This window comes from Trachypithecus francoisi, unplaced genomic scaffold (genome assembly GCF_009764315.1).
Source record: "Trachypithecus francoisi isolate TF-2019V2 unplaced genomic scaffold, Tfra_2.0 Lachesis_group20, whole genome shotgun sequence".
NCBI lineage: Eukaryota > Metazoa > Chordata > Mammalia > Primates > Cercopithecidae > Trachypithecus > Trachypithecus francoisi.
This window is the reverse complement of record NW_022681466.1, coordinates 67502709-67526831: the sequence shown is the minus strand read 5'-3', so window position 1 is coordinate 67526831 and position 24123 is coordinate 67502709. Positions and strand designations below refer to the sequence as shown.

The window sequence follows — 24123 nt, the reverse complement described above, 5'->3', positions numbered from 1 at the left end:
GTAAACCTACGCTGACACATCGCTCCCCAGTTTCCACGTGGCTGCTACTCATTCAGCTCTCAGCTCAAATGTCACCTCATCAGAAAGGCCTTTCCCGACCACCTGAAACTGAAGAACCACCACCCCCAGTCCCACTCTCACATGACCCTGTTTCATTTTCTTCACAGCAGCACACATCACTGTCTTGGGTCCTTAGTTGTTTACCTGTGTATGATTGTCTCCCTCCCTCTACTAGAAAGTCAGCTCAGTGAGAAGAGAGAATTCTTTCTTCCTGGTTTATTGATATCTCCTCCATGCCTGGCAGGGGTAGATACTCGGCATTTACCGAATGAATATGCTTTCTCATCCCATCTGCCATCCTGCCCAGCCCCCAGCCACCCCAGACTGTCTTCAGCACACTCAACGCTGAAGCTTGATGTCAGCCAATTCTTACTTTCCCACTTGTCACACCTGGGCTCTGCATGAGATGAGCTGCCTCATATTCATCATTCCTGTGTCTCACTCCCACCATAGGTAACACTTCCCATCTCAGCCCCATAACCCAGCCCTGCAGCCTTGGCCCCATCTACTTCCCCTGCACACACACACAGCACTTAGCAACTACGAACATATTTAATGAGAAGGTTAGAAAGGACTTGGGGAGGTGGACATCAGGATCGCTGAGAAGTCTGGGGAAGGAAGCTTGCTAAGCCTTCGTGGAGGTTCAGCTCCTTGTCCCCTTCAAATGGTGGAGTCATTGGCCGATGCTATGTCATGCAGCTGGTGGCGGAATGAGAGTCGGGCTTTCCTGCTGAAGTAGGCACCAGGCCCTGGCGAGGGTACCCCTCCCTCAGCCATGATGGGGGCTATAGCTGGACTGGGATCTGGAGGGGCAGCAGGACTCAGGCCTAAAAGATTGGAGGGGGAAGAAGGAAGTTGTAGGTCAGGGTTCACCTCCTCCCTCACCCCCACCTCAGGGTTGAGGAGGGAAGAAGGGAAGACACCTGGGGCCTGGGGGCCGGTGAGGAGCGTTGGTGATGGCAGCAGGGAGGAGAGGGACTGTTGCAGAGCAAGCAGAGCTGGCTCACACGCATGTGACCTGTGCAGTTGCATAGGATCCCCAGACTCAAAAGGGCCACTGTGCTTGGCATAGGGTTCTGCTATCACCATCTTGAAATTCTTAATTTTTTTTTTTTTTTTTTTGAGACAGGGTCTCACTCTGTTGCCCAGGCTGGAGTGCAATGGCACTATCTCGGCTCACTGCAACCTCCGCCTCCCGGGTTCAAGCAATTCTCCTGCCTCAGCCTCCCGAGTAGCTGGACTACAGGCGCCCGCCACCACGCCCAGCTAATTTTTTGTATTTTTAGTAGCGATGGGGTTTCACTGTGTTAGCAAGGATGGTCTCCATCTCCTGACCTCGTGATCCACCAACCTCGGGCTCCCAAAGTGCTGGGATTACAGGCATGAGCCACCGCGCCCGGCCGAAATTCTTAAATTGTTAACGAGGGGCCCCCTTAGTCATTTCGAACTGGACCCCACAAACTATTTAGCCAGTCCTGTGAGGACTTTGGTGACCCACCTCCCACCCAGGGAGACAAATGTGCCTTTTCCTTTTGCTGGTTTGAGCATTTCTTTCTCCCTGCGATGCAGTTGTCTGTCTGACTGCCTGACAGCCCCGCTTTACCCTCAGTCTACCCCATACCTGCTCCTCTTTCAGTCCCCCGCTGTCTCCGGCACCCGCACCATGGGAAACACCATGCCCCCTTCAGACCCATCTCAACAGTGGAGGCGAATGGAGCTGGGAATGGCGAGGAGGGCCCCCGGGAGAGGGGTGTGGTTTCCAAGCCCCCCCACCATGGGCAAAACTACTACTTAGCTTCAGACCGCCTGGTGATTATAGGCGCCAGGGATGGAATGGGGAGAGGAGGGAGGAAGAAAGGGGTGGGGGTATATTCCCATTCAGACACCTATTTTTATGCCCCATTAATTTGGGGGTCCTTTCTGATCCCCATGGAGAAGCAGGAGGTGGTTGGGAGAGGTGGCATGGCAGGGACAGATGCAGAGGTGCTGTGACAGACAGATACAGTAAAATTTCACTATAGCAATGCCCGACAACTTGGCACCAGGCTGGACACTGCTGGGGATTCGTTTGTATTTTAGAATGAGAATTGGAGTGCCCAAGATGTAGACTTTTAAAGAATACTCTATTTTTTTAGACTAAGAAACTTTATTATACAGGGAAATGTTAGATTCTCATTAAATGATCTGATAGTTCCTGTCCCCTGTTACAAAGATGGTTGTAATTGATTAATTATGCTGTGTCAGGTAAATGCTAGGAACTTTTACATGTTATCTCATTTCACTTAATCATGTCAAAGATCTTTTTTTTTTTTTTTTGAGACAGAGTCTTACTCTGTCGCCTAGGCTGGAGTTCAGTGGCGCGATCTTGGCTCACTGCAACTCCGCCTCCCGGGTTGAAGCAATTCTCCTACCTCAGCCTCTGGAATAGCTGGGACTACAGGTGTGCACCCCCATGCCTGGCTAATTTTTTTGTATTTTTAGTAGAGACAGGGTTTCACCACCTTAGCCAGGCTGGTCTCAAACTCCTGACCTCAGGCAATCCGCCTGCCTCGTCCTCCCAAAGTGCTGGGATTACAGGCGTGAGCCACCACACCTAGCCTCAAAGATCTTTTGCGGTAAGTCCCTTGCTGGTAAGTCTATCCTGGTTTTACAGATGAGAAAAAGGAAGCACTGAGAGGCAAGGTAATTTGCCCAAGGTCACACACGCAGTTAGTAGCAGAGTAGGAACCATGCCCACCTCACAACCCTCACCTTGAGTCAGTCTAACCCCAAAATCTACTCTTTTTTTTTTTCTTTTTGAGATGGAGTCTTGCTCTGTTGTCCAGGCTGGATTACAGTGGTGCAGTCTTGTCTCACTGCAACCTCTGCCTCCAGGGCTCAAGCGATTCTCTTGCCTCAGCCTCCCAATTAGCTGGGATTACAGGCACCTGCCACCATCCCCAGTCATATTTTCTATTTTTAGTAGAGATGGGCTTTCACCATGTTGTCTAGACTAGTTTCAGACTCCTGACCTCAAGTGATCCGCCTGGCTAGGCCTCCCAAAGTGCTGGGATTACAGGCATCAGCCACCACACCCAGCCATAATCTACTCTTTTAACCAGTACACTGAGCTTCTGAAGCATGTCCCCAAGCATTGATGCCCTCAGCCAGTTTAGGGCTCTGGCCCTCTAGTCAGAGACCCTCTAGTCAAGAGCATCCTAGCCAAGGACTCTAAGTGCTCGTAAGTAAAGCTGTTTCATCATTCCGTGAAGGTACCACAATGTGGGAAACGTTAGGTTGCTGACGACACATACTGCCTGAGTTACACAGTCTTTCTTTTTTTTGAGACGGAGTCTCACTCTGTCACCAGGCCGGAGTGTAGTGGCACTATCCCACCTCACTGCAACCTCCGACTCCCTGGTTCAAGCAATTCTCCTGCCTCAGCCTCCCGAGTAGCACGCGTCACCATGCTCAGCTAATTTTTTGTATTTTTAGTAGAGATGGGGTTTCACCACTTTGGCCAAGATGGTCTCGATCTCCTGACCTTGTGATCCACCCACCTCGGCCTCCCAAAGTATCGGGATCACAGGCGTGAGCCACCACGCCGGGCCTTGTTTTTCTTTCAATGAACTTTATTGAAGCAAAAATGTACATACAATTTAATGCACACATCTTAACGTACAGTTCCATGAGTATTAACAAGTGTATGCTCCCATGCAATCACCACTTGTATCAAAATATAGGGCATTCTCATCATCCTGGAATGTTCCCTCCCTTTACAGGCAATCTTTTCCTTACACCCTGCCACAGGCAACTACTGATCTGATTTCCATCACTATAGATTGTTTTTGCCTGTTTTAGAAGTTTTTGACCAGGCACAGTGGCTCACGCCTGTAATCCCAGCACTTTGGGAGGCCAAGGAGGGTGGATCATCTGAGGTCAGGAGTTCCAGACCAGCCTGGCCAACATTGTGAAACCCCATCTCTACTAAAAATACAAAAATTTAGCTAGGCGTGGTGGTCGGTGGCTGTAATTTCAGCTACTCAGGAGGCTGAGGCAGGAGAATTGCTTGAACCCGGAAGGCGGAGGTTGCAGTGAGCTGAGATCCCGCCATTGCACTCCAGACTGGGCAACAAGAGCAAAACTCCATCTCAAAAAAAAAAAAAAGAAAAGAAAAAATTAGCAAAAGTCCGGGGATGGTGGCTCACGCCTGTAATCACAGCACTTTAGGAGGCCAAGGAGGGCGGATCACTTGAGGTCTGAAGTTTGAGACCAGCCTGGCCAACATGGTGAAACCCGTCTCTACTAAAAATACAAAAATTAGCCAGAAAGCCCTTGAACCCGGAAGGGGGAGGTTGTAGCGAGCTAAGATCGCGCCACTGCTCTACTGCATGGGCAACAAGAGCGAGACTCCGTCTCAAAAAATAAATAAATAGGCCGGGCGCGGTGGCTCAAGCCTGTATCCCAGCACTTTGGGAGGCCGAGACGGGCAGATCAAGAGGTCAGGAGATCGAGACCATCCTGGCTAACACGGTGAAACCCGTCTCTACTAAAAATACAAAAAACTAGCCGGGCGTGGTGGCGGGCGCCTGTAGTCCCAGCTACTCCGGAGGCTGAGGCAGGAGAATGGCGTCAACCCGGGAGGCCGAGCTTGCAGTGAGCTGAGATCCGGCCACTGCACTCCAGCCCGGGCGACAGAGCGAGACTCCGCCTCAAAAAAAAAAAAAATAAATAAATAAATAAATAAATATTAGCAAAAGACTGAATAGCCACTTTATAAAAGAATGCATACAAATGGCCAATCAGCGCGTGAAACATGGTCAAAAAAAAAAAAAAAAAAAAAAAGAAAATCAAATTGCAATGGTGTGCCTATGACATCCATTCAACGGCCAACGCTAAAGATTTAGAATATCAAATGTTGGCCATGCCATAGAATAACTGGAACCACCATACACTGATTTTGGAAATCTAGAATGGAACAACCATTTCAAAAAAAAATCGTGTGATAGTTTCTTACAAGTTAAACATACATTTACATGATTGAACAACTCCACTCCCTAGTTACCCAAGATAAAGGAAAACTATCCACACAAAGACAGGAATGTTTACAGGAGCTAAAACAATGGGCAAAACTGGAAACACACATGTCTATCAAAAGAAGAGAAAAATAAATCTGCTTTTTAAAAAAGATTGAAATATCTTATATTTTAATACCCGAAAAAATTTTATTTCCCCCTAGACTGTCAATTCCAGCTCAGCAGGCTCTGTAACCATCGTATTTACTACCATTCGCTCAGCGTCTGGCAAGGAGTAAGCGCGCAATAAATGTTTGGTGAATGAATGAAAGAATGCCCGCTTTCATACACTAATGGGTTTGTAGCCACCACCCCTCGGGCCTTTTACGCCCTCATTCCTTCCAGGTACAAACGCTACCTGCGCTAGGCCGAATGTGGCTCGCAGCGGGTCTGGGAGCGGGGCACCCACCGGCAGCTCCCGCAGCGGAGGCGCGTGCCCCTGGGGGCCGAGGCAGCGCCCGCGGCTGGAGGGGCCCGGGGCGGACGCCGAGCAGAAGGATGCGCGAAGCGCGGGGTGCCCCGGCGGGCGGCGGGCGGCGGCAGGGCACGCTAGGACCGACGGCGCGGAACGCCCCGACGCCTTGCAGCACTTGCCGGTCTCGCCGAGAGAGCTGCGCGGCCCCGCGGCCCTGCAGGGCACAGTGCGGGCCCCCGGGCTCCCGGTGGTGCGTGGGCCAGCGGGCCGGCTGGCCGGCGGGGCAGCGGGGCGGGCCGAGGGCGGCGGGGCGGGCCGAGGGCGGCGGGGGCGGGACAGGACAGACGAGAATCCCGCGGAGGTGAGGCCGGGCGCCGTCCCGCCCCCGAGGGCAGGCCCTGAGCCCCAGCCCCGCCCCGGCCTGCTGGGGCGTGGGCTCCGGCTCCAGCTCCGGCTCTGCTCTGCTCGCTTGGCTCGGGAACCCGCGCGGGCGCTGGCTCCGTCTGCCAGGGTGAGGGGGCCGGGAAGGGGCGCGCGGGGGTCCCCGGTCCCGGAAATCGGGCGGGGACGGAAAGGGCTCGGGCTGCAGAGCCTCCAGACTCAGTCGCACGCTCAGATTTCGGGGTTTCTCCCCCCGGCGGGGATCGCGTAACTTCCTCATTCCTGCCTGGACCCCTGTCCCCGGCCCGCCTGGCCTGGCGTAAGCCCCGTAGCCCCGCGCTCTCCCGACCACCCGGGGCCGCTTCCCCGCGCAGCTGCTGTGCCGCCCCAGGTCGGAGCCTTCCGGGCCTGGCTGGGTGTTCCCCGGGTCTCTGGTTACGGGACGGGGCGGGGGTCGGGGAGCGGGACTGGGACTGGGATTGTGGATGAAGGACTAAGGTAGGGGATGGGGGCTCGAAGGGGTCGATGGGGCGTTGCAAACTGGTCGGGCGTCATCAGCGGGCGGTCAGGAGTCCGTGGGGGAAGAGGAGGACCTGGAAGAGATGGAGGACCTGTGGGAGTTAGGATGGGGGGCGGGTCCTGCAGGGCAACTCGCCTCCCTGAGGATTCCCTATATTCCTAGGATGATGGCAACCCCTGAGAGCCTCTTCCCCACTGGGGACGAACTGGACTCCAGCCAGCTCCAGATGGAGTCCGATGAGGTGGACACTCTGAGGGAGGGAGAGGACCCAGGTACACAGGGAATATGGATGGCCCTCAGGGAGGAGAGGCGTGGGGAGCCAGGGGGCTGGGGCCTGTGGGGGTCTACACTCCTCGACTTTCTTTCCTCCTAGCCGACCGGATGCACCCGTTTCTGGCCATCTATGAGCTTCAGCCTCTGAAAGTGCACCCCTTGGTGTTCGCAGCTGGGGTCCCTGTCACAGCCCAGGTGGTGGGCACCGAAAGATACACCAACGGATCCAAGGTGGCCAGACTGGCCCCAGGGAGGGGGAAAGGGAGGGCGGCCCGGAATGGATCCAAAGTGGCTGTGCTGGCCCCAGGGAAGAGGGAAAGGGAGGGCTGGCCAGAGTGGGGAGGCGGGGACTCAACACAGGGGTCATCCATTCAGTTCCTCACACCCCTAGGTGGGAACCTGCACTCTGTATTCTGTCCGCTTGACTCACGGCGACTTTACCTGGACAACCAAGAAGAAGTTTCGTCATTTTCAGGAGCTGCATCGGGACCTCCTGAGACATAAAGTCTTGATGAGTCTGCTCCCTCTGGCTCGGTGAGGGGGATCAGACTGATTTCTGTAGAGGGCAGGTTCCCCCCACCCTCCTTTCTGCCTGTCTTACCCCCAGGCCACAATCTTTCCTCCCTGCAACTCTGGCCACTGGGCTCCTCCCCTGACCCCAGTTACCAGGAAACTTTCCCTGCTCAGCTTTCCCTGTCCATGGTTCTGTGCCAGCATCTCAGCTGGGCGGGATGCCCAAAATGCTCTTGGCAGCCTCACCCTTTTCTACTCTCCATTCCCAGGGTAGGGGGCCTTCCTTTTGCCAGACTCTAGGACTTTTGCTTGGTTTTTGTTTTTGTTTTGGACAAGGTCTCCCTCTGTCACCCAGGCTAGAGTGCACTGGTATGATCTTGGCTCACGTCAACCTCCTGGGCTCAAGCAATCCTCCCACCTCAGCCTCCCGAGTAGCTGGGACCACACCCACCATACCCAACTAATTTTTGTGTATTTTGTAGAGATGGGGTGCTGTTGTGTTGCCCAGGCTGGTCTTAAATTCCTGAGCTCAAGTGATCCGCCTGCTGCAGCCTCCCCAAGTGCTGGGATTCCAGGCATGAGCCACCACACCTGGCCATCTCCAGGCCTCCTCTTCCTCCAAGCCCCATCTCCAGTGTTTTCAGGAACCAGAGCACCCAGCCTCCCAGCTCTTACCTGAACCTCATCCATCCTTTCCACAGTTTTGCCGTTGCCTATTCTCCAGCCCAAGATGCAGCCAACAGAGAGATGCCTTCTCTACCCCGGGCAGGTCCTGAGGGCTCCACCAGACATGCAGCCAGCAAACAGGTGGGACCAGATGCCAGGTCCTCTGGGAAGGCATTGGATGTGCAAATGGCTCTGGTCCCATCTGTCTCTCTCTCTCTCATCTCCACTTTAGAAATACCTGGAGAATTACCTCAACCGCCTCTTGACCATGTCTTTCTATCGCAACTACCATGCTTTGGTAAGGTCCAGGAGCTGATTTTAGATGTGGAGCAGGATCATCAGACCCTCAGGGGAAGGAGGGCCGGGGCCCCAGGGTCTGAGGAGCTGAAAGCCAGGTGTCTTCTCTGGCCTTTTGTTTTCCTTTGCAGACAGAATTCCTGGAAGTCAGTCAGCTGTCCTTTATCCCAGACCTGGGCTGCAAAGGACTGTGAGTGTCCGACCCCCTTCACCCAGGCATCCGTAGACATCACTCTTAATTTCCCCCTGCCTGAGAATGGGGCAAGCAGTGCAAGGTGGGCTGGGGGTCTGGAGTCCTCATCCAGTCTGTCTTCCTGATTGTCCCACAGGGAGGGGACGATCCGGAAGCGCTCAGGTGGCCACCGCGTTCCTGGCCTCACCTGCTGTGGCCGAGACCAAGTTTGTTATCGCTGGTCCAAGAGGTAAGGGCTATGGCCGAGCAGCTGGGCAGTGGGTGGGGGTGAGGAATAAAATTGCGAGGGCAGAGAGGAACACAGGGAGCCTTTCTGCTCTAGGTGGCTGGTGGTGAAGGACTCCTTCCTGCTGTACATGTGCCTCGAGACGGGTGCCATCTCATTTGTTCAGCTCTTTGACCCTGGCTTTGAGGTGCAGGTGGGGAAAAGGAGCACGGAGGCACGGTACGGCGTGCGGATCGACACCTCCCACAGGTGAGGCCTCCCTGGGGTGAGAGACACCAGCTGAGTGGTGAGCCAGCCTACAGCCCTGCTGGGAGTTGAGTAAGAGAGACCACAGTAGAGAGGAAAGCTTTCCCACCTCCCTGGATCCGGACATAGTTTTGAACCAGGGAACTGGTCTAGCCAGATGCTTGGGACTGCTCTTAGAGACTGGGCCCAGAGAAAGGGGATTAGTAGAAGCCCAGGAAAGGAACTGCTGACATAAAGGAAATTCCATTTGTTCATTTGTTCATTCAACAAACCTGAGTGCCTGGTATAATACTGGTTGCTGATACAATACTAGGCTCCAACTGTGAGTAAGGTGGATACGGCCAGGCACGGTTTCTCATGCGTGTAATCCCAGCACTTCGGGAGGCCGAGGTGGGCGGATCACCTGAGGTCAGGAGTTCGAGACCAGCCTGGCCAACATGGTAAAACCCTGTCTCTACTAAAAATGCAAAAATTAGCCAGGTGTGGTGGTGCTGGCCTGTAATCTCAGCTATTTGGGAGGCTGAGGCAGGAGAATCGCCTGAAGCCAGGGTGCAGAGGTTGCAGTAAGCAGAGATCGCACCACTGCATTCCAACCTGGGGGACAAGAGCTAAACTCTGTCTCAAAAATAAATAAACAAATAAGGCAGATACATACACACCCTGTCTCTGTGGAGTTGTGATTAGGGACCGAGGGAGGAAGTGAGAAAGAAAGGGGAGGTCTCTGGGCAAAATCATATGTATGGAGGGTGAGGATTTATGGTCCATCTCATCGTTCCCATCCAGGTCCTTGATTCTCAAGTGCAGCAGCTACCGGCAGGCACGGTGGTGGGCCCAAGAGATCACTGAGCTGGCGCGGGGCCCAGGCAGAGACTTCCTACAGCTGCACCAGCATGACAGCTATGCCCCACCCCGGCCTGGGACCATGGCCCGGTGGTGAGACACTGACATCCCTTCTGTGGCCTTCTTGACCCCCTGTGTAGTCTCTGAGTCTTTCACCTTCTCTTTTATCTCCTCTGAACCCTTCCGACCTCAGCGATCCACCCTGTGACTTCCTTAATCTTCTTTTTTTTTTTTTTGAGATGGAGTCTCGCTCTAGCCCGGGCTGGAGTGCAGTGGCCGGATCTCAGCTCACTGCAAGCTCCGCCTCCCGGGTTCACGCCATTCTCCTGCCTCAGCCTCCCGAGCAGCTGGGACTACAGGCCCTCGCCACCTCGCCCGGCTAGTTTTTTGTATTTTTTAGTAGAGACGGGGTTTTACCGTGTTAGCCAGGATGGTCTCGATCTCCTGACCTCGTGATCCACCCGTCTCGGCCTCCCAAAGTGCTGGGATTACAGGCTTGAGCCACCGCGCCCGGCCAACTCCTTAATCTTCTTGACCTTTGATATCTTCAACCACATTGATCTCTCTGATTTCGCTCTGACCTTTCTGACCCTCAGATTTGGTCATCTCTTCTGACCCTTGACGTCTGTAACCTCCTACAACTTTTTAAAGCCCCCTCTACCATACTGACCCTCTTTGTTCTCTATGATCTCAAATCTGATTTAGTCCTTCATTTAATAAACATTTTCCTTTTTTTTTTTTTTTTTTGGAGAGTTTTGCTCTATTGATCTCAGCTCACTGCAACCTCTGCCTCCCAGGTTCAAGCGATTCTCCTGCCTCAGCCTCCCAAGTAGCTGGGACTACAGGCACCCACCACCACACCCAGCTAATCTTTATATTTTTAGTACAGATGGGGTTTTACCATGTTGGCCAGGCTGGTCTCAAACTCCTGACCTCAGGTGATCCGCCCGCCTCGGCCTCCCAAAGTGCTGGGATTATAGGCATGAGCCACCACGCCCGGCCTTAATAAACATTTTCTAAGCACCTAGCAGTGCTGGCAGTATGACACAGGCCTCTCTGAGTTAGGGAAGTAGGTGATCAAATCATAAAACAATGTGAACTTGCCATACTGGTGACAGGTAGAAGGTAACAAGCACAGACAGGGGGTACCTGACCCAGCAGGGATATCAGGAAGGTTTCTAGGAGGTGGTGACCCTGAACTAGTTTTGCTTTAAATCACAGACTGACGCAATATTAATTTTGTTATGGTTTTTGTTTGAGACAGTGTCTTGCTCTGTTACCCAGGCTGGAGTACAGTAGTGTGATCGTGGCTCACTGCAGCCTCGACCTCCCAGGCTCAAATAATCCTCCTGCCTCAGCCTCCCAAGTAGCTGAGACTACAGGCACATGCCACCACACCAGGCTAATTTTTTAAATTTTTTGTAAAATAATTTTTTTTTTTAATTAGCCAGGTGTGGTCTTGAACTCCTGGGTTCAAGGGATCCTCTTGCCTCGGCCTCCCCAAAGCACTGGAATTGCAGGCATGAGGGACAGTGCCTCGCCTATATAAACTTTTTTTTTTTTTTTTAAAGATAGAGTTTCGCTCCTGTTGCCCAGGCTAGAGTGCAGTGGCACAATCTCGGCTCACTGCAACCTCTACCTCCCAGGTTCAAGCGATTCTCCTGCCTCAGCCTCCCAAGTAGCTGGGATCACAGGCGCGTGCCACCACACCCAGCTAATTTTGTTTGTTTGTTTGTTTTTTGAGATGAAGTCTCTCTTTGTCGCCAGGCTGGAGTGCAGTGGCACGATCCTGGCTCACTGCAACCTCTGACTCCCTGGTTCAAGTGATTCTCCTGCCTCAGCCTCCCTAGTAGCTAGGATTACAGGCATACACCACCACATCCAGCTAATTTTTGTATTTTTAGTAGAGCCGGGGTTTCACCATGTTGGCTAGGCTGGTCTCAATATCCTGACCTCGTGATCCACCTGCCTCGGCCTCCCAAAGTGCTGGGATTACAGGCGTGAACCACAGCACCCGGCCTAATTTTTGTATTTCTAGTAGAAACGGGGTTTCACTATGTTGGCCAGGCTGGTCTCAAACTCCTGACCTTGTGATCCACCTGCCTCGGCCTCCCAAAGTGCTGGGATTACAGGCGTGAGCCGCCGTGCCCAGCTATAAACTTCTAAAACAGCCAAAACCAATCCACAGTGATGGAAATCAGATCAGCAGTTGCCTGTGGCAGGGTGTGGGGAAAAGATTGTCTGGGCAATCAAACGGGGCACACGAGGGAACATTCCAGGAAGATGAAAATGTCCTGTATTTTGATAGGACTGGTGATTGCATGGGAACAGCATACACTTGCTGATCCTCCTGGAACTCTACGAGATAGATAAAATGCAGAACAGTCCAGGCAGAGAAGACAGAAATAGCTCCGGGCGTTTGGGAACCACCAGGACATATTGTTGTTACTGAGTGAGGTGGAGCAGTCAGAGGAGAGGCTGGGAGTCAGTGGCAGCTGATCTCACAGGGTCCCATGTGCTAATATCACAGGCACAGGGCAGTCATGGACAGAGGTTGTTTTTGTTTGTTTGGTTGGTTTTTGTTTTTTTTTTTTTTGTTGTTGTTGTTGAGACAGAGTCTCGCTCTGTCGCCCAGGCTGGAGTGCGGTGGCCGGATCTCAGCTCACTGCAAGCTCCGCCTCCCGGGTTTACGCCATTCTCCTGCCTCAGCCTCCCGAGTAGCTGGGACTACAGGCGCCTGCCACCTTGCCCGGCTGGTTTTTTGTATTTTTTTAGTAGAGACGGGGTTTCACTGTGTTAGCCAGGATGGTCTCCATCTCCTGACCTCGTGATCCACCCGTCTCGGCCTCCCAAAGTGCTGGGATTACAGGCTTGAGCCACCGCGCCCGGCCTTTTTTTTTTTTTTTTTTTGAGATGGAGTCTGGCTCTGTCACCCAGGCTGGAGTGCAGTGGCACGATACTGGCTTACTGCAGTCTCCGCCCCCCTGATTCAAGCGATTCTCCTGCCTCCAGCCTCCTGAATAGCTGGGATTACAGGCATGCACCACCATGCTCAGTTAATTTTCATATTTTTAGTACAGATGGGATTTCACCATGTTGGCCAGGCTGGTCACGAACTCCTGACCTTAAGTGATCCACCCGCTTCGGCCTCCCAAAGTGCTGGGATTACAGGCATGAGCCACCTCGCCTGGCCTTCCTACATATTTTCACATGTGCAGGCACGTGTTACTTTTGTTTCAACATAAATGAGATCATGCACCCTCTTCTGTGACTTATTTTTTCACTTAATACATGTGTGAAAGATTAGACACTTGGATTATTTCCCATTTTTCATTCTTACACACAATGCGATGAACACGATCTTTGCCTAAGCATTGTGTAGGATGTATTCCTAGACGTAAAATTACTGTGCATATTTAATGATATTAAAGGCTATGTGCATTTAATATTTTGATACTGCTGGCCAGTCGCTGTGGCTCTTGCCTGTAATCCCAGCACTTTGGGAGGCCGAGGCGAGTAATCACTGGGGTCAGGAGTTCAAGACGAGCCTGGCCAACATCGCAAAAACTGTCTCTACTAAAAATACAAAAATTAGCCAGGCATGGTGGCGGGCGCCTGTAATTTCAGTTACTTGGGAGGCTGAGACAGGAAAATTACTTGAACCCAAGAGGCGGAGGTTGCAGTGGGCCAAGATCGTGCCATTGCACTCCAGCCTGGGTGACAGAACGGGACACCATCTCTTTTTTTTTTTTTTTTTTTTTGAGACGGAGTCTCGCTCTGCCGCCCAGGCTGGAGTGCTGTGGCCGGATCTCAGCTCACTGCAAGCTCCGCCTCCCGGTTTACGCCATTCTCCTGTCTCAGCCTCCGAGCAGCTGGGACTACAGGCGCCCGCCACCTCGCCCGGCTAATTTTTTTGTTTTTTTTAGTAGAGACGGGGTTTCACCGTGTTAGCCAGGATGGTCTCGATCTCCTGACCTCGTGATCCGCCCGTCTCGGCCTCCCAAAGTGCTGGGATTACAGGCTTGAGCCACCGCGCCCGGCCGGGACACCATCTCAAAAAAGCTACATATATATATTTTTTTTTTTGATACTGCCAAATTGTCTCCTAAACCTTATATTCCCATAGTCTATGAGAATACCCACTTCCCCAGCATACTGAATATTCCCCAGCATATTGAATAACATTCTGATATGCTAACATGCTGAGATATTGAATGTTACCAATGATTTTAATTATTACCCATCTAATGGATTTTTTCAATGTAATTTCATTTTAACTTCTTCATTTACTAGTGAAACTGAACATCATTTGCCACAACTGGCCATTTTAATTTCTCTGTGAACTGTCAGTTCTTACGATTTGCTCATTTTTCAGTTGGCTCATGTGACTTTTTCTTGTCGACTTATTGGTGTTCTTTATGTATGATGTATTAATCCTCCCATTCTTTTTTTTTTTTTTTTGAGGCGGAGTCTCACTCTGTCGCCCGGACTGGAGTGCAGTGGCCAGATCTCAGCTCACTGCAAGCTCCGCCTCCCGGGTTTACGCCATTCTCCTGCCTCAGCCTCCCGAGTAGCTGGGACTACAGGCGCCCGCCGCCTCGCCCGGCTAGTTTTTTTTGTATTTTTAGTAGAGACGGGGTTTCACCGTGTTCGCCAGGATGGTCTCGATCTCCTGACCTCGTGATCCGCCCGTCTCAGCCTCCCAAAGTGCTGGGATTACAGGCTTGAGCCACCGCGCCCGGCCAATCCTCCCATTCTTTAGTTGATTAGGTCATTGTGTCTTTTTGTAATTTTTATTTGTATTTAGTGTGCATGGGCAAACACTATTTTGATGTGTCTGATACCACTTGTGCTCTCTGATCATTCCTGATCTTGACCTTGCTGTCACCTCTGACCCATGACTGTCCTCCGGTCTTCACTCTCCAGAGCTTTCTGGCTTCTGACTCCCCTGACCTCCTTGGCTTGGCCTCCCCCCAGGTTTGTGAATGGGGCAGGTTACTTTGCTGCTGTGGCAGATGCCATCCTTCGAGCTCAAGAGGAGATTTTCATCACAGACTGGTGGTGAGTGGAAAGAGGCCCCAACAAGACTGGGCAGGATAGAGCCTGGGGCAGGTCAGCATATTCCTCGGAGGAAGGAGGAGAAGGGGGGTGCGGCTGGTGGTCTGGGGCTTTGGTTGCCCCTAATCCACTGCCCTGAATCCCAGGTTGAGTCCTGAGGTTTACCTGAAGCGTCCGGCCCATTCAGATGACTGGAGACTGGACATTATGCTCAAGAGGAAGGCGGTGAGGACAGCCGTCAGGCTGCAGGGGGAGGGGGTTGCCTGTGAGTGGAGGTTGATTAGCAGGGCTGGGAGAAGGTAGGGAGTCTGAGGCTTCAGGGGAGGGAAATGTGCCCATCCTGGCCCAGCGCCTGTCAGACATCAGCTCCGCCCTCTCCCTCTGCCCTAAGGAGAACTGACACCTTCCTCTTCATGCTCCCTCCACCTGGCAGACTTCCCTCCCAATAAACATAATACTTTATTGTGTTATCTGGAGGTGTACATGTCTATCTCTTTCACTGGACTAGTTAATATCATTGTTCCCCTACAAGGCACAGTACCTGCCATGGAGGGGGCATGTATGGTGTTGATGGACAGGAAGAAGGATGCATGGATGTTGCAGGGTGGGTGGGTGGGTGGATGGATAGAGGACAGAAAGGGTGATGGATGGAAGGATGTGAGTTGGAAAGGCGGAGGGCTAGGAGGGTAGGCGGGTAGATGGATGAATGATAGACGGTAGATAAAGGAATGAGTAAATGCTTGGGAAGATGGATAGATGGATGATGAAGGGTAGGTGGATAGATATGTGGATGGGTGAGTGGGTGAGCACACAGATGACATTTAGTCTAAGTCTGCTGCAAGCAGCAAAGCAGGGCATATGTGGCAGAGCCTCTAGGATCTCCAGACAGGCTGGAGGGACACACGTAGAAAGGGTTTGGGAGTGCGGAAAGGGGCAACTCTGGGAGAGGCACTGGGATCTAATTCCCCAACTCACCACCAGGAGGAGGGTGTCCGTGTATCCATTCTGCTGTTTAAGGAAGTGGAATTGGCCTTGGGCATCAACAGTGGCTATAGCAAGAGGGCACTGATGCTGCTGCACCCCAATATAAAGGTGACTCTGGGCCTCAGAGACCCTCCCACATGACAGCCCTCCTCCCCACACTGTCCCTGCCCCCAGTGCTCCCGCTTCCTGACGGTCTCATCTTTCCATCTTTCCTCTCTCCCTCCCAGTACCTCCTGTTTTCCTTCACCTAAACCCACCTCATGAACCCTCCATGCCTGCTCCAGGTGATGCGTCACCCAGACCAAGTGACGCTGTGGGCTCATCATGAAAAGCTCCTGGTGGTGGACCAAGTGCTAGCATTCCTGGGGGGACTGGACCTTGCCTATGGCCGCTGGGATGACCTGCACTACCGACTGACGGACCTTGGAGACTCCTCTGAATCAGCTGTCTCCCAGGTGATCCCCCCGAGGCCTTCCTGAGCACCCCCAAACTCAGATAAGCTCAATCCACACCTTTTCCCAGCTCCAGCCTTACCTCCTCAGTCATTCCAGGCCCTGCCCACCTCAGGGTTCCTCAAACTTTCTGGGACCCCAAGAACCCACTTTGAAAGTGCTGTAACTGGGCCGGGCGCGGTGGCTCAAGCCTGTAATCCCAGCACTTTGGGAGGCCGAGACGGGCGGATCACGAGGTCAGGAGATCGAGACCATCCTGGCTAACACGGTGAAACCCCGTCTCTACTAAAAAAAATACAAAAAACGAGCCGGGCGAGGTGGCGGGCGCCTGTAGTCCCAGCTACTCGGGAGGCTGAGGCAGGAGAATGGCGTAAACCCGGGAGGCGGAGCTTGCAGTGAGCTGAGATCCAGCCACTGCACTCCAGCCCGGGCGGCAGAGCGAGACTCTGTCTCAGAAAAAAAAAAAAAAAAAGTGCTGTAACTGGCCAGGTGCTGTGGCTCATGCCTGTAATCCCAGCACTTTGGGAGGCCGAGGCAGGCAGATCACCTGAGGTCTGGAGTTCGAGACCAGCCTTACCAACATGGTGAAACCCCATGTCTACTAAAAATACAAAAAACTAGCCGGGCATGGTGGTGGGTGCCTGTCATCTGAGCTACTCGGGAGGCTGAGGCAGGAGAATCGCTTGAACCTAGGAGGCGGAGATTGTAGTGAGCCAACATCATGCCACTACACTCCAGCCTGGGTGACAAGAGCGAGACTCCGTCTCAAAAAAAAAAAAGGGCTGTAATCCAGTCCTTTCCCCATTTCACTGACCATCACCCCAAAGTGTCAAAGGCGGCTGGAGGGGAGGGCTGGGGAATCAGATGCTCTGTTTCATTCTTCCTCTCCGTCTCTCTCACTCTTTCAGTGCTCCTCTTTGGCCCTGGTTCTGTACAGCCCCATGACTTCCCCTTGCCCCTGGCTTGGGTATGTTCCCCCTACAGCCTCCCACCCCGTGCCCAGACTCGTCGGCCACCCCAGACCTCTCTCACAACCAATTCTTCTGGCTGGGCAAGGACTACAGCAATCTTATCACCAAGGACTGGGTGCAGCTCGACCGGCCTTTCGAAGGTGAAGCCTCCCACCTGCCAAAACCCCAGAGAGCTGAGAGCAGGGTCGGAAGGTGGGACTGGTACTGAGGATGGGATGAGAGGGGTCAAGGGTGGTACAGCCCTCCCTCTGGCAGGCTCCTCCTCCCTGCCCCAAGTGTCCCCAGGAGTCCAGGCCTGACATCTCCCCTGACTCTCCCGGGACCTCGCAGATTTCATTGACAGGGAGACGACCCCTCGGATGCCATGGCGGGATGTTGGGGTGGCCGTCCATGGCCTACCTGCCCGGGACCTCGCCCGGCACTTCATCCAGCGCTGGAACTTCACCAAGGTGCTCGTTCCCTCTGGTGGGGGCTGGAGGTAGGGAGGGAGCCAGGGACAGCTTGGCACCTCCTGCTGACTCTGCCATCCCTCCACTTCAGACCACCAAGGCCAAGTACAAGACTCCCACGTACCCCTACCTGCTTCCCAAGTCTACCAGCACTGCCAACCAGCTCCCCTTCACGCTCCCAGGGGGGCAGTGCACCACTGTGCAGGTGAGGCCCCCCACTTCAGCCAGCCCCCACCTTTGTCTCCTTCAGCCCAACACCCCAACCCACTCTCCCTGGTATGAGAGCCCCCTACACTGTCCTCTCCTGGGGTTAAGAAGCACATCACGGCCGGGCGCGGTGGCTCAAGCCTATAATCCCAGCACTTTGGGAGGCCGAGGCAGGCGGATCACGAGGTCAGGAGATCGAGACCATCCTGGCTAACATGGTGAAACCCCATCTTTACTAAAAATACAAAAAATTAGCCGGGCATGGTAGTGTGTGCCTGTAGTCCCAGCTACTAGAGAGGCTGAGGCAGGAGAATCGCTTGAACCCAGGAGGCGGATGTTGTAGTGAGCTGAGATCACACCACTGCACTCCAGTCTGGGCAAGGGAGCGAGACTCTGTCTGAAAAAAAACCATAAAATAAAAAAATGAAAAGAAGCACATCGCATTCACCATTCCCTAGGTCTTGCGGTCAGTGGACCGCTGGTCAGCAGGGACTCTGGAGAACTCCATCCTCAATGCCTACCTCCACACCATCAAGGAGAGCCGGCACTTCCTCTACATTGAGGTTTGACTGGGAGGAGGTGGGGGAGAGCATGGAAGGGATGTCGCAGGAGAGACACCTGGGGAATGAGTGGAGTCAGTCATCGAGGGTTGGTGGAGCTAGGCCCGGAGCAGAAGCAGACGCCTGGAGCCTGGGACCAGGGCTGGAGGCCAAGGACAGCGCCAGGGGCCAGGCTGCTGATGTCTGTCTCTGGTTCTTGCCCCAGAATCAGTTCTTCATTAGCTGCTCAGATGGGCGGACGGTTCTGAACAAGGTGGGCGATGAGATTGTGGACAGAATCCTGAAGGCCCACAAGTAAGGTGGACTGTCAGGAAGGTGGGGACTGTGGGTGTGGTTTGAGCCCAGTTGAAGGGGGTGGGGTTTGAGGGACCAGTCGCACCTCTGACTCCACCCTCTCCCCAGACAGGGGCAGTGTTTCCGAGTCTACGTGCTTTTGCCCTTACTCCCTGGCTTCGAGGGCGACATCTCCACGGGTGGTGGCAACTCCATTCAGGCTATTCTGCATTTTACTTACAGGTGACCCCCCAGGGCTCTCAATGGCCCCATCCCACCCGTGTCCCCCTCCTGATTCTGTCCTGATCCCTTCCTCCTGGGCCTTAAAGGAGGGCCACCTCTCCTGACCTCCCCTCCCCTCTGCCAGCCTCCACTTCTCTCCCTCTGCCTTTTCTCTCAGGACCCTGTGTCGTGGGGAGTATTCAATCCTGCATCGCCTCAAAGCAGCCAGTGAGTGCTGGGGGCTGGGGGCTCAAGCCCTGGACCCCTGGGAGAGGGAGATTGGGGCGCTGGAGGCCTGGGGGTGGGGGAAGGAGGCTGTCATACCTGTGAGCCTCTGAGGCTACGCAGACCATAGCTGGCCTTTCACTGCAGGGAGAAGCAGAGAGACAAGACTCTTTGTAGGAAGAGCTTCTGGAGTGAGAGGAGGTGGGACAGGGCCCTGTCTGCACACAGAGCCACCTCTCCCCTCACTTCCCCTCCTGTCACCCCGTCTCTTGTGTGCAGTGGGGACAGCATGGCGGGACTATATTTCCATCTGCGGGCTTCGTACACATGGAGAGCTGGGCGGGCACCCCGTCTCGGAGCTCATCTACATCCACAGCAAGATGCTCATCGCAGATGACCGGACGGTCATCATCGGTCAGTGCCGGATCTGGGCCCCTGGCAGGGAGAGGGTGTGGCGACAGGCAAAGAGATGAGAGGCTGGGATGACAGAGACTGCAGCTCAGGCTCATGTAGGGTTGGAGGGTCCAAGAAGGAGTGTTGCAGGCCAGTGCTTTGGTAGAGGGGATGGGGTAGTGGGGGGAGTGCCCTGGCCCCAAGCAGACAGCGTGCCCCACATCCACCCCAGGTTCTGCAAACATCAATGACCGGAGCTTGCTGGGGAAGCGGGACAGTGAGCTGGCCGTGCTGATCGAGGACACAGAGATGGAACCATCCCTCATGAATGGGGTGGAGTATCAGGCGGGCAGCTTTGCCTTGAGTCTGCGGAAGCACTGCTTCAGGTAGAGCTGGGGCGGGGTGCCACAGGGTGGGAGCAAGATGGGGGCGTCTGCCTTTTGAGCAGGACAAGAGGTAGCACCGCATAGGTATTCCTGGAGCCAGAGGTAGAGGTAGTGCTAGATTCTCAATAGGCAAGGCTGGGCGCGGCAGCTCATGCCTCTAATCCCAGCACTTCCCAGCACTTTGGCGAGGCCAAGGCGGGTGGATTGCCTGAGGTCAGGAGTTCAAGACCAGCCTGGCCAACATAATGAAACCTGTCTCTACTAAAAATACAAAAAATCAGCTGGGCGTGGTGGCAGACGCCTGTGATCCCAGCTACTTGGGAGGCTGAGGCAGCAGAATTGCTTGAACCCAGGAGGCAGAGGATGCAGTGAGCCAAGATCGCGCCACTGCACTCCAGCCTGGGCGACAGAGCGAGACTCTGCCTCCAGAAAAAACAAACAAAAAAATCAATAGACAGACTGATCAGTTTAGAGTATCAGTGAAGCAGGAACTCTAATGAGAAAAGATCTTTTTTTTTTTTTTTTTTTTTGAGACGGAGTTTCGCTCTTGTTGCCCAGGCTGGAGTGCAATGGCGAGATCTCAGCTCACCACAACCTCTGCCTCCCAGGTTCAAGCGATTCTCCTGCCTCAGCCTCCTGAGTAGCTGGGATTACAGGCATATGCCTTCACGCCTGGCTAATTTTGTATTTTTAGTAGAGACGAGGTTTCGCCATGTTGGTCAGGCTGGTCTTGAACTCCTCAACCTCAGGTGATCTGCCCACTTCAGCCTCCCAAAGTGCTGGAATTACAGGTGTGAGCCACTGCACCTGGCCATGAAAAAAATCTTTTTGTTGTTTTGTTGTTGTTGTTGTTGTTGTTGTCATTAAGACGTAGTTTCACTCTTGTCACCCAGGCTGAAGTGCAATGGCTCCATCTTGGCTCACCACAACCTCTGCCTCCTGGGTTCAAGTGATTCTCCTGCCTCAGCCTCCCGAATAGCTGGGATTACAGCTGTGAGCCACCGCATCCCACCAAAAAAAAAAAAATCTTTTAAAAGTAATTTTTGGCCGGGCGCAGTGGCTCACGCCTGTAATCCCAGCACTTTGGGAGGCTGAGGCAGGTGGATCACGAGGTCAGGAGATCGAGACCATCCTGGCTAACACAGTGAAACCCCGTCTCTGCTAAAAATACACAAAATTAGATGGGCATGGTGGTGGGTGCCTGTAGTCCCAGCTACTCGGGAGGCTGAGGCAGGAGAATGGCGTGAACCCAGGAGACGGAGTTTACAATGAGCGGAGATGGCACCACTGCACTCCAGCCTGGGAGACAAAGCTAGACTCCGTCTCAAAAAAAAAAAAAAGTAATTATTTTCACAGGTTCTGAGGACTGGGGAAAGAACAGAAAAATAAGAAAATTTAAAATAAAAATAATTTTTTAAAACACCAATGTAGTCATCAAAGTCAAGACAAATCAGAACTCTGTTGGCTTCTTTTATACTTATTTTACTATTTTATATTGCATTTGTTTTGTTTTGTTTTTGTTTGTTTGTTATTTGTTTTGAGATCGGATCTTGCTCTGTCATCCAGCTGGAGTTTAGTGGCATGACCACAGGTCACTGCAGCCTCGACTTCTCTGGCTCAAGTGATCCTCCCACTTCAGCCTCCCAAGTAGCTGGGACTACAGGCACATGCCACCACGCCTGGCTAATTTTTGTATTTCTTTGTAGAGATGGGGTTTTGCCATATTGCCCAGGCTGGTCTTGAATTCCTGAGCTCAAGCAATCCATCGGCTTCGTCCTCCCAAAGTGCTGGGAATACATGCATGAGCCACTGCGCCCAGCCTATTTTGAATCACCTGAGTAGGGACGATGTAACTTTTCTGGCATTCAGGTTCTCTAAGGATCTTAATCTGGCTCTGCTGGGACCCCTTTCTCCCATAGTGTCATTCTTGGAGCAAATACCCGGCCAGACTTGGACCTCCGAGACCCCATCTGTGATGACTTCTTCCAGTTGTGGCAAGACACAGCTGAGAGCAACGCTAACATCTATGAGCAGGTGGGAACTTGGGAGAGGAGGGGGAGAGTGGCCTGGGGAAATGTGTGCATTATCCTGCTCAGGGTAGGCTGGAGAGAAGCCCCACCACACAGTCATTCTCGAAAGGGGGATGAGGGCCTGGGGGCATTTGCTATCAAGAGATTTAGTGGCCCAGGCTGGGTGCAGTGGCTTATGCCTGTAATCCCAGCACTCTGGGAGGTCGAGGCGGGCGGATCACCTGAGGTCAGGAGTTCGAGATCAGCCTGACCAACATGGCGAAACCCCATCTGTACTAAAAGTACAAAAATTGGCCGGGCGCAGTGGCTCACGCCTGTAATCCCAGCACTTTGGGAGGCCAAGGCGGGCGGATCACCTGAGGTCAGGAGTTCGAGATCGGCCTGACCAACATGGAGAAACCCCTTCTCTACTAAAAATACAAAAAAATTAGCTGGGTGTGACTGGGATCCTGAGACAGGAGAATCTCTTGAACTCAGGAGGCGGACGTTGCAGTGAGCCGAGATCATGCCGTTGCACTCCAGCCTGGGCAATAAGAGCGAAACTCTGTCTGAAAAAAAAAAAAAGTACAAAAGTTAGCCGGGCATGATGGTGGGCGCCTGTCATCCCAGCTATTCGGGAGGCTGAGACGGGAGCATCACTTGCACCCAGGAGGTGGAGACTGTAGTGAGCTGAGATCGCACCATTGCATTCCAGCCTGGGTGACAAGAGTGAAACTCTGTCTCAAAAAAAAAAAAAAAAAGAGAGGCCCAGGGTCAGTGGGGGTATGGAGAGATGGTATGGGGGAAGGGGTCGAGCCTAGTCGGACTTAGATTGTTGGGAGAGTCTCCCCAAGCCTTATTGGCATCCGTGCCCCTGCCCACAGATCTTCCGCTGCCTACCGACCAATGCCACGCGTTCCCTGCGGACACTCCGGGAGTATGTGGCCGTGGAGCCCTTGGCCACAGTCAGTCCTCCCTTGGCTCGGTCTGAGCTCACCCAGGTCCAGGGCCACCTGGTCCACTTCCCCCTCAAGTTCCTAGAGGATGAGTCTTTGCTGCCCCCGCTGGGTAGCAAGGAGGGCATGGTCCCCCTAGAAGTGTGGACATAGTTGAGGCCCCCGTCGGGGAGAGGTCACCAGCTGCTGTGCCCCACCAGGTCTGGCTCCCTGCCCCTTAAGCCCAGGGACTGAGGGCAGTGCCCTGTGAGATCTGGGAAGGCAGGCATCCCTGGACGGGATTAGAGGTGTCACAGAGGACCCTTACATGAGAAATAGCCGAAGAGGACACTCGCAACCTTGGGCTGGGGAGGCAGGAGAGAGTCCCAGAGAAGCTCACCCCCCCTGCTGCCCAGTGCAAACCACTTCTCCATGCTGCAGAGGAGAAGCACAGCTCCTGCCAGGGTGAGCAGGGTCAAGCCTCTTATTCCAGGAGAAGGGGGCTCTGCCCCAGGCCCTACTACTCATTGTTCCCTTCCTCCTCCTGCCCTTGAACCCCCTCCCTGTCCCAGGACCTCTCCCAGCCCATTGCTGCCAAGGTGGAGGGAAGGATAAAGCCACTTCTGGCTTTAGCCCCCACCAGGGGAAGGAAGGAGTGCATATTAAGTCCCTCCACCAGCCTGCTGACACTAACTTTGTATCTGTTCAATAAGCATTTCATAAATAAAAGTGTAGAAAAGGTTAATGCGTCTTCCTTGGAGGAACTAAGCGCTCGGTCCAGCCTCCCGTCCCTGCCCACACGGGGCACCAGTCCCCTTCATCTTATCTCCACCCTCCTCCTTTCTTCTTTCTTGTCTCTCTACCTCTGTTCTACCTATCCATGGCTTCGGGAGTTCGGTCACCTGGCTCCTGAGAGGAGAAGGTGTTGACACAGTGATGCCTGGGTAAAAGGATGGGCAGGGCCCAGCCAGGGCACGTGGAGAACTGTGGAGCTGCTGTCACAACCACAGGTGAGGGAGATGCTCCGAGAAGGATCTGGAGAGGCTGCTTCTTGTTCAAGAAATACAGAAACAAAATTATCCTGGCGTGGTGGCAGGTGCCTGTAGTCCCAGCTACTCGGGAGGCTGAGGCAGGAGAATGGCATGAACCTGGGAGGCGGAGGTTGCAGTGAGCTGAGATCACGCCACTGCACTCCAGCCTGGGCGACAGAGCAAGACTCCGTCTCAAAAAATAAAAATAAAAACTTAGTCCCTTACACTAATTGCATTTCAAGTGCTTAGTAGCCATTTGCTGCTAGTAACTAACATATTGGACA

General features: G+C 53.4%; 2 protein-coding genes across 2 annotated transcripts; one reads left to right on the top strand and one right to left on the bottom strand.

The window, feature by feature from the left end:
* Nucleotides 1–593: 593 nt before the first annotated feature.
* On the bottom strand, nt 594–6465 carry LOC117068035 (basic proline-rich protein-like). The gene is made up of 3 exons (XM_033185293.1): nt 6452–6465; nt 5524–6341; nt 594–887 (listed from the first exon to the last, which is right to left on the bottom strand). Exons 1-3 carry the CDS (start codon nt 6463–6465, stop codon nt 721–723), a joined length of 999 nt encoding a protein of 332 aa, XP_033041184.1. The 3' UTR covers nt 594–720.
* On the top strand, nt 5926–23553 carry PLD2 (phospholipase D2). The gene is made up of 25 exons (XM_033184994.1): nt 5926–6040; nt 6593–6702; nt 6804–6934; nt 7095–7237; nt 7918–8023; nt 8115–8180; nt 8311–8369; nt 8509–8601; nt 8695–8847; nt 9628–9777; nt 14662–14745; nt 14889–14967; nt 15724–15834; nt 16011–16181; nt 17163–17289; nt 17480–17598; nt 17690–17803; nt 18264–18368; nt 18571–18659; nt 18768–18881; nt 19039–19088; nt 19365–19499; nt 19711–19864; nt 21784–21898; nt 22758–23553. The coding sequence occupies exons 2-25, from the start codon at nt 6594–6596 to the stop codon at nt 22980–22982; spliced, it is 2802 nt and encodes a 933-aa protein (XP_033040885.1). The 5' UTR covers nt 5926–6040; nt 6593; the 3' UTR covers nt 22983–23553.
* Nucleotides 23554–24123: the final 570 nt, after the last annotated feature.